This window comes from Zonotrichia albicollis, chromosome 17 (genome assembly GCF_047830755.1).
Source record: "Zonotrichia albicollis isolate bZonAlb1 chromosome 17, bZonAlb1.hap1, whole genome shotgun sequence".
In the NCBI taxonomy this organism is placed as follows: Eukaryota; Metazoa; Chordata; class Aves; order Passeriformes; family Passerellidae; genus Zonotrichia; species Zonotrichia albicollis.
Window position 1 is genome coordinate 3342446 of NC_133835.1, and position 14624 is coordinate 3357069.

The window sequence follows — 14624 nt, forward strand, 5'->3', positions numbered from 1 at the left end:
CATGGCAGGGGGGGATTGTAACCGGATGATCTCTGAGGTCCATTCCAATCCCTTAACATCCTCTGATTCCATAAATGCTGCTGCCAGCAGAGCCCATAGCACATGGAGAGGAGCTGAGAGGAGCTGTGATCCCAGCTGGCAGAGAAGGGCAGGAGTTTGGGGTGCCTCTGTGTGTGTCCAGGCCCTTCCCTGGCTCTCTGTGCCTCCCAGACCTGCTCCTGTGGCATGGTGTGCCTCTTGACCTGTTCTTTGGGCACTCTCCAGGCCAGGTGACCCTTCAGAGGACACAGTCTCAGGCTATGTCAGGGAAGGTACAGGTTGGGTATTAGGAAAAAGTTTTTCACCAAAAGAATAACAAAGTACTGGAATGCTCTTCCCAGGGAGGTGGTAGAATCACCATCTCTGGGTGTGTTTAAATAAAGACTGGACATGGCACTTGGTGCTGTAGTCTGGGTGAGGTGTTGGAGCATGGGTTGGACTTGATGATCTTAGAGGTCTCTTCCAACCTCATGATTCTGGGATTCTGTGATTCTGTGATTTGTTCTCCCCCAAGCTTCTCACGTGCCCCTCTGGTTGCACTTTTACACCACCCACCAGGAATTCATCAGGGAGTGTCTCATGGGAGCAGCCAGGCTGGCACTGTTTCCCTGGGCAGAGAGGGCACAAAGCCAGCCCTGCCAGTGCTGGGAGGGTCCCTGGAGGAGCTGCCAGCACCCAGGGGCCACCACAGGCTCCCAGCCTGTCCCCAAGCCCTGCAGTGTGTGAGCAGGGGCACAGGGGATGCTGTGCCAGCCTGGGGCCCTCCCTGGGGCTGGGGCTGTCCCTGAGGGTGACCCTGACCTTGTGGCTGGTGTCCATGTGCCCTCCTGGAGCTGGCAGAGCTGGGCTGTGGGTGCTGGGCAGGAGTGCCCATGGAACCATGGCTGCATGCCCTGCTGTGATCTCACAGCAATGCACCCCGAGGGTTCTCCTGCCCCACAGCCTCACTTCTACCCCCAAGTGTCACTTGTGGTGATAATTAAAATTTGATTGAAACCCACCCTGTTGCAGACATCTTTTCATTAAAAATCTTTCCTTAAGATTTTTTCCTCCTGAGAAGCTGAGAGGCGCCAGGAGCAAAATGTAAACAATGGTTATCTGCTGCTGTGGAATGCAACAGGTGCATCTGTGATTGGTCTCATGTGGTTGTTTCTAATTAATGGCCAATCACAGCAGAGCTGACTCAGACAGACAGTCTGAGGCAGCTGCCTTTGTTATCATTCTTGTTTTTCTATTCTTAGCTTAGCTAGCCTTCTGAGATGAAATCTTTTCTTCTGCTCTTTTTAGTATAGTTTTAATGTAATGTATATCATAAAATAATAAATCAAGCCTTATGAACATGGAGTCAGATCCTCATCTCTTCCCTCACCTGAAAACCCCTGTGAACATGGTCACACCACCCCTTTTGGTTTATTTAAGGGACAGCCCCTTCCAGGTGTGGCTCTGCTGCCCCTGCACAGAGGCAGGTCTGACACATCCTGTCCCCTCTGCCCAGAGGTACGAGACAGCCTCCAAGATGGAGCAGTTCCTGACGCGGTTCCTGCTGCGGGAAACCATGCACCAGCTGCAGTCCCTGCAGGCGTCCCTCGAGTGCGCCGTGGACACCGTGGAGGAGCAGGCGGGGCGGGAGAGGTGATGGGATGGGATGGGATGGGATGGGATGGGATGGGATGGGATGGGATGGGATGGGATGGGATGGGATGGGATGGGACGGGATGGGACGGGATGGGACGGGACAGGATGGAATGGGGTAGGGTGGGATAGGAGAGGTACCGGGGTGGGGTGGGATGGGATGGGATGGGAGAGGTATTGGGGTGGGACACAAGAGCTACTGGGGTGGGACGGGAGAGGTACTAGGGTGGGATGGAAGAGGTACCGGGGCAGGAGAGGTACCGGGATGGGATGGGATGGGAGAGGTACTGGGATGGAACAGGAGAGGTGGGACAGGGTGGAACGGGAGAGGTACCGGGGTGGGAGAGGTACTGAGGTAGGATGGGAGAGGTACCGGGATGGACACGAGAGGTATCGGGTGGAACATGTCCAGCCCCTGTCCTCAGCCCTGCTCCTCACAGCCAGGAGCCCTTTCCCAGCCCAGTGCAGAGCTGACACCTCTAGGAATGGCTTCAACCCCTCCTTTTGCATTTTTTGTTTTAATTCCAGAAAGGAGATCAAGAACTCGCAGACTTCGGTTGCCCTGAGGTCAGGGAGGCGCTGTGGGCGCAGGGGACAGAAGAACGTCTGTCTGTCCCCAACAGACCCCTACTCTGGGATGCTGACAACAGGTACCTGCTGTTCCTCAGTTCTTTCTGTCCTGCTGGAGCCTGGAGGGGGTGTGGGACCAGCACAGAATCACAGTAAGGTGGGAAAAATCTCCAAAATTGAGTCCAGCCATTCCCCCAGCTCTGCCAAGGCCACCTCTAACCTGTGTCCCCAAATGCCACATCTCCAGCAGCACTGGGCAGTGAGGGCTCCTCCAGGATGGAGCCTGGAGCATCTCACCCAGGTGCCAGCTGGAGCTTCTTGGGGATGTTGTGTCTCTTGGACAGAAGAAAAAAATCAAGTTTTTTGGATTAAATCTGACGTTTAGAAGATTTTTTGGGGTGTGAGTCTTGAGCAAGCTTTGGCCATGACAAAGCTGAGCTTTTTTTGGGTGACACCTCTGTGCCCTTGGCCCTGCAGGTGTTTGCGTTGAGGACAACAGCCAGTGGATGGCTCAGATCAACAGGCTCCAGCAGCTCATCGAGAAGCTGGAGTGCAAGGTGTGTGTGTGCCCGGGGGTGCTGGGGCTGCCCCACACCTGGGCATGGCCACTGGGACCCCCCTCCCATCAGTGCCAGCACCTCCTGTTCAGCTCTGGCATTGGCACAGAGCTGCCCCAGCCCTGCATGCCCTTCCCCCAGCTCTGCTGACCCTATCCTGGCTTCCCTGGGGGGCTGAGGAGGCCCCCAGGCCCCAGTGACCCCACAGGTGTGCAGGGCACAGCCCTGCCCTGCCCAGGTGCCACAGGGAGTGTCCCTGGGGGGTCCCCAGCTGTCCCTGGGCTGGTGCCACTCCTGCTGCAGAGCTCTCCCGGTAACTCTGGTTTATCCCAGTAACACTGGCTTTTCTTGGTAACTCTGGTTTTTCCGGGTAAATCTTGTTTTTCCCCGGTGCTAATGCAGAGCCCGCGCCTGGAGCCTCTGAAGGAGGAAGCCATGTGCAAGGGACAGGATACAGTAAGTCCTTGTCCCTGTCCCATCCCCTGTCCCTCTCCCTGTCCCTGTCATTTCCCTGTCCCCATTCCTTTCCCTGTCCCTGTCCCTTTCCGTGTCCCTGTCCCTGCCCCTGTCATTTCCCTGTCCCTGTCCATGTCCCTGTCTCTGTCCCTGTCCCGATCCCCATCCCTGTCCCTGCCTGTGTCCCTGTCCCTCTGTCCCTGTCCCGTCCCTGCCCCTGTCATTTCCCTGTCCCCATCCCTGTGCCTGTGTCCCTGTCCCCATCCCTGTCCCTGGTGTGTAGTGCCCCCTGTCCCACGCTGCCCATCCTGCAGCCCTGCCGTGCCCCGCTGATGGCGCAGCCTGGGGACAAATGCAGCTCCCTCGTGTCCCTGCCAGCCCCGAGGGTGGCACCTCTGCCTGTGAGTGCCCACAGAGCCAGGGGAGGGGTCCCCAAGGGGAGGGGTCCCTGAGCCCCTTTCTGGGGGGATCTGCATCAGGACCCAGGGGCATGGAGCATCTCCTGCACAGGCCGGCAGCACCCCTCGGTGTCCCCGCTGTCCCCAGCGCTGCGGTGGCACCAGGGGGGAGCAGGGGGCGGGAGGGAACAGCCCCTGACCCTGTGCTGTCCCTGGCAGCACATCCTGGTGGCCAAGAGGCAGATCTCGGTGGCCACGGGCAGCATCGAGCAGTTCCGGAGGGCGGTGCGCTCCTACACCGAGGGCACGGCCGGCCACAGCAGCTGCCTGCAGTGAGTGCGGGGCTTTGCTTTGGGGGCGTTTTTGGGGTGTTTTGGGGGTGCTTTGGGGGTTCCCCCCCAGAATTGGTGGGGGGGAACAGGGTGGGACAGCAGAGGTACCGGGGTGGGAGAGGTACTAAGGTAGGATGGGAGAGGTACTGGGGTGGGACAGGACAGGTACTGGGATGGAATGGGAGAGGAGAGGTACCGGGGTGAGACAGCAGAGATGGGACAGGGTGGGGCAGGAGAGGTACTGGGTAGGATGGGAGAAGTACCAGGATTGGACACGAAAGGCCTGGGGTGGGACAGGAGAGGTGGGAATGGGTGGGACGGGAGAGGTACCAGGTGGGACGTGCCCCCCCCTGTCCCCAGCCCTGCTCCTCACAGCCGGGTTTTTAGGGGGACACAGGGGTTTGCGTGGGGTGTTTTGGGTGCGAGGCTGGGCTGGGAGCTGGCAGGCAGTGTGCCCCCAGTGCCATCCCATCCGCTGCAGGTGTTCCCAGTAAGAACCAGTAACGAGCAAGGAGTGAGGGGGTTGGTGCCAGCAGCAGTGGCTGTGGAGTGTTCCTGTGAGTGAATGCAGCACCGAAGGACTCGGCAGCAGTGGAAGGTGCAGGGCAGGGCTCCTGCAGAGCTCTGGTGGATGCAGAGCCTGTGGGAGCTGCCACGAGCCCCTGAAGCTGCCCTGGGGAGGCCAAGGCTGCCCCAGAGCCCTGCAGGGCCGTGGCAGTGCCAGGCTGGCACAGCTGCTCCCTCCCTGTGCCACAGACACTCCAGGCTGCCTCCAGCAGGGAACGTTCCTGCTGTTCCCGTTTCGAGTGTCCTTCCTCAGCTCTTCACTTTCAACAGCACAAATTCACATTTTCAGTCCAAACAAAAGGAAGATGCTCGCTGTGACACGTGTGGTGGAGAGAATGGGAGGGGTTTTGTTTGGAGTTGATGCTTTTTATCTCATCAGGGTTATTTGTGGAGGCAGCAGGGTGGTGGTGTGTGGGCTGTGAGCACAAAGCTGAGCCTGGGGACACTCTGTGGGGCTGGGTCCCTGCAGGGCACCACAGAGCCCCATGTGGAGCAGGGCACAGAGCCCCAGAGCTCCTGGTGACATTCTGTGCTGTCCCCCAGGGCCTGGCGCCCTCAGCAGCTGCAGGGACGGCTTGACCTCAGCTGGGGTTGCTGCTGCTGCTGCCCAGCACAGCTGCTTCCCCTGGCTCAGCTGCACCCCAGCGCTGCAGGGCTCTGGGGCAATTTCTTACCGTGTTTTATTATTTCTTACTCCTCCCCAGCACCAGCCCCAGCCTCTCCTGGGCACCAGGGAATGGGGGAATTATCACTGTGGGGGCAGAGAGCTGGGGATCTGTGCTGTGGGCTCAGCTCCTGCCCCCCTGCCTCAGTTTCCCCCTGTGTGACACCAACCTGCTCCAAGGGGCTGGAAGGATGAGATGTGGCAGTGCTGGGGAGGAGTAAGAAATAATAAAACACAGTAAGAAATAATAAAACACAGTAAGAAATAATAAAATACAGAAGGTGCTGGTTCCTGGGCAGCAGCAAAGAGCAGGGTGAGGGCTGTGAAGCTCCTTTGCCACCCAAACACAGGAGCTGTGGAGCAGGATTTGGGTTTGGGATCCTCTGGAGATGTGGATGCACCCAGAATGTGCTTTGGGAGCTTTGTGGGGAGAGTGATGGGCACAGCAGTGCCCTGCTGTGCCAGGGCCATGCCAGGGCTGTGCCAGGGCTGTGCCAGCCTGCCCAGGGCTCAGGGTCCCTCTGTCCCCACAGTGTCTCTGCCTGCAAGCTGACTGACGAGCCCTGCTTCATCCTGTACGAGTTCTGGCAGGACGTGACCTCGTGGAGAAGGTGGGGCAGTGACCGTGTGAGGGGCTGGGGGCTCACAGGGGGTGCCCCCTGCTCCCTTCCCGTGCCCAGCCCGTCCCCCTGCCCTGCCCTGTGTGCCCTGGGGCAGCTGCAGCTCACAGGGGGGAACAACACCCCCATAAAGGGTTTGGGGAGCAGGGGCTGGGAGTGCAGCAGCTGCTCTGTGTGGGCACAGGGCCTGGCACCACATCCCCCTGAGCCCACACCCTGTTTTACAGCCATTTGCAGTCCAGCTGCAGCAAGACCTTCCAGCAGTCCATCCTCAGCCTGCTGGAGTCCCCAGAGCTGCTGACCACCATGCTGTTCCCAGGTGAGGCTGCCCCAGCCCTGCTCTGGTGCTGCACAGGGCAGGAGCAGGCACTGGGGCTCCCTTCAGGGCACAAAATCGCTTTGGTGTGACCTAAATGAGGTTTTTCAAGCCTCAGAGTGAGACCTGTTGTCCCCAGCAGGTTTGGCTGTGTGAGCTGGGCTCTGTCCCCTGCCCAAGGTGGGGACAGCCAGGAGCAGGGACATTGCTCAGGCAGCAGATAAGCTGAGTCCTGGCCCAAATACACCTGGAGCCTCATTTTGTCTTTGCAGAGCAGGTTCAGGGCTCAGGGGAAAGTGCTGCTGCTCCCAGCTCAGTGCCAGGGGCTGCATGCAGGGTTCCAGCCCAGCTGGGGCAGGGGGAGGCCAGCACAGGCAATGTGCCATTGCCAGGGTACCCATGGAAATGGGACCAGCTGTGGGGACTGGGAACCAAATTCAGCCCCAGTTTGCTTTCAGGGATCACTGCAGGGTCTTGGAAAATATTACTCCATAAAACATGGATTAAATTGGACTGAACCCTGCTGCTCCTGAGTTGCCAGTGCCCCTGAGCACACTCCCAGTGCCACTGACCACACTCCCAGTGCCACTGACCGCATTCCCAGTGCCACTGACCACATTCCCAGTGCTCTCCTGCAGAATTGCCACAGTTCCAGGGGCTCAGCCCTGCCCAGGGTGGGGTGGGTGCTTTAGGGACCTGCAGGGTCAGATCCCCCATCTCTGCCACCCCAAATCCCCACTCCCAGTCTCACACTGCCCTCAGCTCCCTCCTTTCTCTCTCTTCCCAGCCTCCTGGTGGATCATGAACAACAACTGACCCGGGCCAGCGTCTCCAGGACCCCATCAGCATGCGGGAGGACGTGGGCACAGCCTCTGTCACCTCTGTCACCTCCCTGTCCCTCCATTCCCTCCTGTGGCCAGCGGGGGCTGCCTGCCCTCGGCCCTGCCGGTGTTTTGCTCCTTTGCTCTTTTCATGTTAATTTATTTATTTCTCCTGCTCCCAAGCCAGTGTCTGAGCTGCCTGGGGGGCTCTGGGTGGGGTGGCAGCCCAGGAGCGTCCCAGGAGCCTTCAGTCCTTATTGCACTCAGCTCCTCTTCCTCCTGAGCTGCCCAGGGGGACACAGCACTGGCCAGCTGTGACACCCAGCCCAGGGAGCCAGGTGGCCTGATATGGATTGTCAAGAGTGTTTTATAGGGGAAAAAATATTTCCTGCAGTGCTTCTGGCAGGGTGTACCTGCTGATGGCCTGCCACGCTGGCAGCACGTGGCTCTGAGGCTGGCACTGTGCCCCAGCAGCTGTGCCCATGGCTGGGCCTGTCCCCAGCACTGCCAGGGAGGGACAGAGGGGCTCCAGTCCCTGCTCAGCTCCCAAAACCCAGCCCTGGCACTGGGCAGGGGTGCCAGGAGTGGAGCTGAGGCAGTGGGAAGGGTCTGGGGTGTGGGGAAGGCTGGGGCAGATCCCACCTGCCCCAGGGTGGCCCTGGGGCTTTCCTTGCAGCAGCAGAGCCTCTGCTGAGCTGGGGGAAAATGCATTGTGACAGCTAGTGTGGAGGGAGTGGGATGGCACAGGGGGCAGGAGGGACACCAGCTGTGGGAATCCATAAATCAGAGGGTTTGGGGAAAGCTGCAAAAGGCACAGCAGAACTGTGATTGGAGCTAAGCAGCAGCCATGAGATTGGTCAGATTCCCACAGCCAGCCACCCATGCTGGCCTGGAGAACATCATCCTTGTGCATCCAGCATGGCACCAGGGGTCACCCCCAATTCTCACTCACCCAGGACCTGCTACCACCCCAAAGCTCTTCTCCACTCCTGTGGGTGCTGCTCCAGCAGAACCATCAGTGTGAATGTTTCTGCCCCAGTCCCTGGCTGCAGGCAGGAGGAGCTGAGCCTGAAGGGGCAGAGGGTGCAGCTCCTCCTGGGGACCCCAATCACACTGTGCTGGGTGGGTGTGACCCAGGGGGGACAGCACAGCAGGGCTCACTGGGTTTTAGGGTGTTTGTTTTGCTCCAGCAGGAGCTGCCTGGGTTGGGGTGCAGGGGCTGGCCTGGCTGGTGGCAGCAGGAACCTGCAGGGCTCAGGGGAGCTCCTGCTTGGAGGGACAGCCCAGCCCAGGGCAGGCTCAGCCCCCAAACACAAATCCCCTCTCAGGGATGGGGGGCAGAGCCTGGCCCTGTCCCCATCCCCAAGCACCCCAGTGTTTGTTGATTATCAATCCCTGCTGCTTCCCCTGGCCAAAGCCAGGATTTGCTGGGACCATGGGGCAGCAGAAGTGGCTCAGCCCTGGGCAGGGGCAGCTGCAGGGCCACGCTCCTGCCCCTGGGAGTGACAAACAAAAGGATGCGGGGGTGTGCTGGGGCCACAGCAGCACCACCAGGAAGGGACAGGCTGTGCCAGGGCACTGCCAGGGGGGTCAGAGAGGGGCAGCCACAGGGGCAGCCCTGCAGCAGGCACTGGTTTGGGTTCCTGAGCTGCCTCCCCAGCCCCATGTGGGGTTCACCCCTCAGTTCTGGGTTTTTATCACCACTGGATTAATGTTTGCAGCAGCCTGGAGATCAAAAGCCTCTGTTTAAGCCAAGGTGTGGGCAGGGGCATCCCTGAGGGGCACAGCTGGCAGTGGCAGCTGGGACAGCACCCTGCAGGCTGCTCTGTGCTCACTCAAAAAAATAACATTTAAAAAAAGCTCAGAAAACAACACACTGAGCTGTAAACTCAAAGGAATCACTGGGGACAGGGCTGAACTCAGCTGTGCCTGCACTTGCTCCCAGGCTTTGCCCACAGCATCACCACCACAGGGGAGGCAATTCTGTCCCTAAAAATCCAAGGTGTGGCAGCATCCCCCAAAAACCCCAAGAGCTGCCTGAGCACTGCTGAAAATCTCTGCCCTTCCCAGAGAGAAGGGGAGCTGGAGGATGAATATAGTCTTTTTATTGACTAATTTTGAGTAGAACAAACTAAATACATCTGTAACAGTTTGGGTTCCTTTATACAGGACATTAAATAAGTTATGCACAGGAATGAAGTAACAAATTTCTATTACAGAATTAAATGTCAAAAAAAAAAAAATAGAAACCTTAACCCAATGTCTTCCCACACCCCAAGTTCACATTTATCATTCCATCTTAAAAAAAAAAAAAAAAAAAAAGAAAAGAAGCAATCATTCTAATCATGACTGTTAGTATTTCATTCATTTACACTGGGGTTAATTTTAATACACAGCCATCAAAGTTGCATGAGAATTATGGAAGACAATCTATTTACAAGCAATTCCTTCCAGCCCTGCCTTGTTCCCCGTTCCCAGCCCAGCCTGGCACTGCCACCCCTCACCCACAGTGCGAGGCTGGGGCTGCAGGTGAGGAGGGGACCTGGGATTGACCTGAGGCTGTTCCAGAAGTGCCCCTTAGGGCAGGAGATCCTTCCTGCCAGCCCCAGCAGGTCAGGGTGGCTCCACTGGGAGCTGCCTCAATGCCAGAGTGCTCCAATTCCTGGGGACACAGGGGACACATCCCCTGTGGGATTCACTTCAACACCACGAGACCTCGTGGCTTTTTAATAAAACCTTGCAGACCAGCTCCATGTCACAAGAGCAGCTTCCCACGGGGCCAGGGATGGAGCAGCAGGTTCCCTGCTCACCCCGTGACAGCTCATTACAGCTCCATTATTGGCCTCCAATTGAAGAAGTGATCAGAAATAATTAGGGAATTCCTGGCCTCATTGGGCTCCAGCCCAGCAGTGGCACACACAGTCCCACACATGGCTCTGCTCAAGAGAAGGAGAGTTGGGAGCAGCTCCTGGAGGGCACATCCCCTCCCTGCCACGGGCTGTGCCACTGCCACCCTGTGTGACACTGCTGGCCAGCCCTGCTGGCACAGCCTGCACTGCCCTGGGTGCCCCAGTCCCTTTGTCCACCCCACAACAGCGACCCTGTGATGGACAGAGCCCCCCAGGCTGGTCCCTTCCCCAGGGACCTCGTGATCCTCTGATTTTGGGATCCTCTGATTTTGGGACAATCTCTGAGGGTGGATGCACATCCCTGGGCATCTCTGGAGGCAGCACTGCAGGAATCCCCTGGGGCAGGGGATAAAAATCCCCACAGGACAGCCAGTCCTGCCTTTCTTTTAGCAGTGTGAGTGGAGAGCACAGGCTGTAAACAACCCCTTGCACCACTGAGGATCCCTGGGCTCACAAACAACAGCAGGAACTCACAAACCAGCAGCTTCCAGGCAGTGAGAAAAACAAAACAACGGCCCCCAGGTGGAAAGGGCACCTGCACCCAGCCCAGATCTGCTGTGCACGTGTTCCCCCAGCACAGGCCCCACCCAGGAAACACCCAACTGTCTGTCTCACCACAGACTGGGATGGAATCCAGGCCATCCAGCAGTGCCTCCTGCCACTGCCTCTTGTTTTAGAGCAGACAAATCCCCTCCTCCCTCTCTGCAAGCCTCAGCTGCCAGCCTGGAGGCAGAAGTGGGCTCAGCTTTTGCCATTGCACAGAGGATGAGATGCTCCTGCTGGGAAATTGGCTCTGGTCTGTTCACAGCAACAACCAGCCCACAAAGCCAAGCCGTGCCCACCTGAGGCACAGCTGCCTGGGAGCAGGGCACAAACATGGAAATGATGGAGGAAAGGTGGCAGGAGAGGCAGTGGTGGCTCTGACACCTTGGGAAGCGAGCCTGAGCATGCCACAAGGACAGGGCTCCCTGCCTGGGCACCACATCTCAGCACCTCTGGCGTGTGCCAGTGCTCTCCCCATAGTCCAGGTGCCCTGAGCAGGTGCCCAGTGTCCCGCAGGTCCTGGCACTGCTCTGTGTCCCCCTGAGAGGAGCAGGGAGATGCTGCAGGCGGGCTCACCCCAGTCCACGAGCCACAGAGGAACAGGCAGGATGAGAGGGCAAGGCTGGAGTGTCAGTGCCCCGATGTGTCAAATCTATCAAGTGATAACAGTTGCTGCAGGGGCTTTTTCAGCTTTGAAACCCCCAGGGAACTCATCCAGTGGAGTGAAGCCAAGCCAAGCTCCCTCCTAGAGCCCGTTGGTGTCTATGGCTGTCACGGAGGCCGGCGTGGAGGAGCGCGAGGTGGTGGCCGAGCTCTTCTCCAGGGCTGGGCTGGGGATGCCATCGAGGCTCTTGGCTGCCACCCGGCCCGTGGGCAGTGCCAGGGGCTTGCTCTGGCCATGCAGGCTTTGCCCACAGATGCGGTGGTGCCTCTCCCAGTCCTTGTGCTGGCAGAAGGAGCCGCAGTAGCGGGCGATGTTGCAGCCGCTGCACGTCTCGCTGGCCTTGCGGCCGCAGTTCCAGCAGCTCTGCAAGAGCAAAGACACTGTGCTTAAAGGGGGTTAGTTTCCCTAGGAGCTGCAGGATGGGGCTCACTCAGCTCTGGAGGGGACTGTTCATGCCCTCTGGCCCAGATTTGAGAATATGCAAATGAGCAATCCATTAATTCCTGCTATTTCCCAGCTCTTTGCCAACGGTTCTAACCCCCACTGCTCTTTGCCCACAGCCTCTGTCACACTGCTCCAAGCACATCCTCTGCCCCAGACCCACCCCAATGCAGACAGGAAACAGCAGGCATGGACTGAAAAACACTCTGCAGATGCTGCTATTGGGCCTTTTTATTTCCTGTTTTAAGCAGCTCTATTTTGGTCTCCCTCCCAGCCAAGTGCTCTCTGCGGGGATCACAGCGTGCTGCACAGGCACCATTTGCTCCGCACCCTGCCTCAGCGCACAAGAGGTTGGAGCAGGCCAATTTGGAAAAGCAAATGCTCATTTGAAAGCCTCCCAGCCAGGTGGAAGCACTGCCAGAGGCTGAGTTTCAGCCTGGAAGCGGAGCAAAGCCCCTCTGGCCGCAGGGAGAGGTGTCAGCTGGTGGCTCCTGCGTGCCACCGCTTCCCTCGGAGCGCGGGGCAAGGGGCCAGCCCGGATCAGGGCTGCAGCTGCTCTGGGGAGGGGAGGGACGGCACAGCAGCTTCCCTGCAGCTGGAGCAGGGCGTAGCAAACACACACTGGGGAGGGCAGCTCAGCTGTGGGAACACAGCTTCTGTCAGAGCTGGCCTTTGTGGGGACACGGCTGCTGTGACCACCAGCAGAGCTGTGGGAGGAGTGGGGTGCTGGGAGGTGCTGGGCTCCACCAGGCAGCCCTGCTGTGGGGAAGGGCTGGCAGATTCCCACTGCCAGGCCCAGCACTGGAGCCACCAGCTCATGGTGGTGATTTATGGGCTGGCAGTGAAGCACCTGACCGGTTCACTTTGGAGTGAGCTGCTCCAGAACCTCTGTGTCCCCAAGGGTCCTCCACCTTCCAGGGGAAGCAGCACTTGAGACCAAAAAGCCCCTACCAAAGGATGTGGTAGTTCTTTGGAAACTGGGTCACTGCTTCACAGCTGTTTACACTTCAAGTGTTTTTCAGCTGTGTTGCAAAGGTTACGAGATGTGTCAGAACACAGGACAGCTTTTAGACAAGGGCTCCAGGGCTTGCACAGGGGTGCTCAGCAGCTCCCGAGGTCCCAGACTGCTCCTCAGCACAGCTGGAGGAGGAGGACACTCCTCTGCTATTCCCCCATGGAGAAATCACTACTTGCCTCATTCCTTCCATGGCTTCCTGAGCAGTTCCACCCACTCCCATCATGCGACTGCTGTGTTCAATCCTCAGCAATTTGACTGGGAATTGCACTATGGACATCATTCTCTGGAATAACACCTAGAATTCCATGGTTCTGGCCACACTTCCCAAGCCCCAGCTGAGCTGAAACCCACCAGGAGGTTTGGACCTGCTGTCCCCAGCAGACATGAACAACAGCACAGTCCCATCAGATTTCTGCTCAGCAGACACAAACCCTTTGCTCTTGTATGTGCAGAGAAATTAAAATAGGGAGCAAAGCCCACATGGTTGGGATGTGGCAGTGCAGGAATGAGCCATGTGACTCCCTTTGCCCAAAATCTCAAAAAGTTCTGCCCAAGTGAACTTCCTGCTAAGCAACAGGGTGTGTGATGATTGAAAGAGGTGAAAGGGATTCTCTGAGGCACCCATTCAGCACATGGCACTGGCTGTGACAAACCAAGATCCATCCCTTCTTATCCAACATGCAAGTGTGGCACAGACCACCAGGAATGTGCAAGGGCTTTTCATGCAGCCCAGCTTCTGCCCTGCCCTGTTTTCAAGCCCACAAACAGCAATTTCTTTTTTGCAAAGATCAAGTACTCCACCACAATTTCTGAGCTAAACTGCTGCATGCACCAGCATCCTTTTCTCTTTGCTTCTACACCTCTTTCAATCCTACAAAATTCCTGGTGATTACACTGAGTCCAGCTCAGGGTGCCCAGTGGCTGCACACATACATGTCCACAGACATTTTCAGGCTGACTCTCTGCCAGTAAAACCTAAAAAAGGATTTTGGATGATACTGGTGCATAGTTTAGTTATTGATTGGAGAGAGACTTCTAAAAGGAAAAGGTGTTGAAGACTGGAGTTTGGAGCACCCTGGTCTAGTGGCAGGTGTCCCTCTCATGGCTTGGAATGAGATGATCATTGTGATCTCTTCCAACCCAACCCATGATTCTGTGAAAAGGCAGGGGGGACCTACAGGTTTGACCTGGAGACTCTGCAGCCTTGGCAAGCCCTTGCCAGGCTGTGCCCTCACCTCAGTGGACTCCTCCTGCTCGTTGATGACCAGGAAGGCATCCTCGGTGGCCTGGCGCTTGGCGTCGGCGATGGTCTGCTCCATGCGCGCCCGCTCCGACGCGATCATCTCAAAGGCCTTCTGCTCCGCCTCGGCCACCGCCTTCTGCACCTCCGACATGGCCTGCCGCTTCACCTCGTTCACAGCTTCTTCTGGAAGGAAAGAGCAGCCTCAGCCACCACCCTGGCACTGAGGGAAGCCTCCCAGAGAAACACAGCTCCAGCTGCGCGTTCACAGCGCAGCATCCAACGCGCGGCGAGGGCAGGCTCAATGCCACGGGATCCCTGCGGCACCACAGAGGAGCCATGGGGAAAGCCCAGGGTGGGGACGATGGCAGCCACGTGTGCACACCCTGGGGCACTGCTGCAACTGGGATGCTGCTGTTTCTGCACAGCAAATCCCAGTTTTGTGTTCAGCCTGGGTGATCTGGTGGGATCCCAGCTGTGGTCACCATGAACACTCACTGGGTTTTACCCAAATCTCCTCCGTGACAGCCATGGGATCCCCATGGCATTTCAGAGAAGCCATGGGGAAAGCCAGGGTGGGGAAGATGGCAGCCAGATGTGCACACCCTGGGGCACTGCTGCAGCTGGGATGCTGCTGTTTCTGCACAGCAAAACCCCAGCACAGCATGTGTGCTTTGTGTTTACCCTGGGTGATCCAGCGGGATCTGAGCCATGCTCACCCGGAACACTCACTGGGTTTTATCCAAATCTCCTCCGTGACAGCCATGGGATCCCTGTGGCATCACACAGGAGCAGAGCCCTTTGAGAAAGCCAGGGTGGGGAAGATGGCAGCCAGAT

General features: G+C 57.9%; 2 protein-coding genes across 6 annotated transcripts in view; one reads left to right on the forward strand and one right to left on the reverse strand.

Annotated features, from left to right (window-relative positions):
- NECAB3 (N-terminal EF-hand calcium binding protein 3) overlaps window positions 1–7154 on the forward strand; it is a 33382-nt gene extending 26228 nt beyond the window's left edge. Inside the window, exons 6-13 of the mRNA XM_074553376.1 lie at window positions 1535–1671; window positions 2200–2321; window positions 2719–2798; window positions 3201–3254; window positions 3872–3984; window positions 5749–5826; window positions 6063–6154; window positions 6939–7154. Coding sequence (XP_074409477.1) covers window positions 1535–1671; window positions 2200–2321; window positions 2719–2798; window positions 3201–3254; window positions 3872–3984; window positions 5749–5826; window positions 6063–6154; window positions 6939–6967 — 705 coding nt within the window. The 3' untranslated portion in view covers window positions 6968–7154. The remainder of the gene's footprint in view (window positions 1–1534; window positions 1672–2199; window positions 2322–2718; window positions 2799–3200; window positions 3255–3871; window positions 3985–5748; window positions 5827–6062; window positions 6155–6938) is intronic.
- Window positions 7155–8678: 1524 nt separating this feature from the next.
- CBFA2T2 (CBFA2/RUNX1 partner transcriptional co-repressor 2) overlaps window positions 8679–14624 on the reverse strand; it is a 62392-nt gene continuing 56446 nt past the window's right edge. For 3 of the 5 annotated variants that reach the window (XM_074553371.1, XM_074553370.1, XM_074553374.1), the window contains exons 10-11: window positions 13783–13973; window positions 8679–11451 (exon numbers count right to left, since the gene is read on the reverse strand). In XM_074553371.1, the coding sequence (XP_074409472.1) occupies window positions 11170–11451; window positions 13783–13973 (473 nt within the window). In that variant the 3' untranslated portion in view covers window positions 8679–11169. The remainder of the gene's footprint in view (window positions 11452–13782; window positions 13974–14624) is intronic. The other 2 variants (XM_074553373.1, XM_074553372.1) reach the window with 1 other exon arrangement.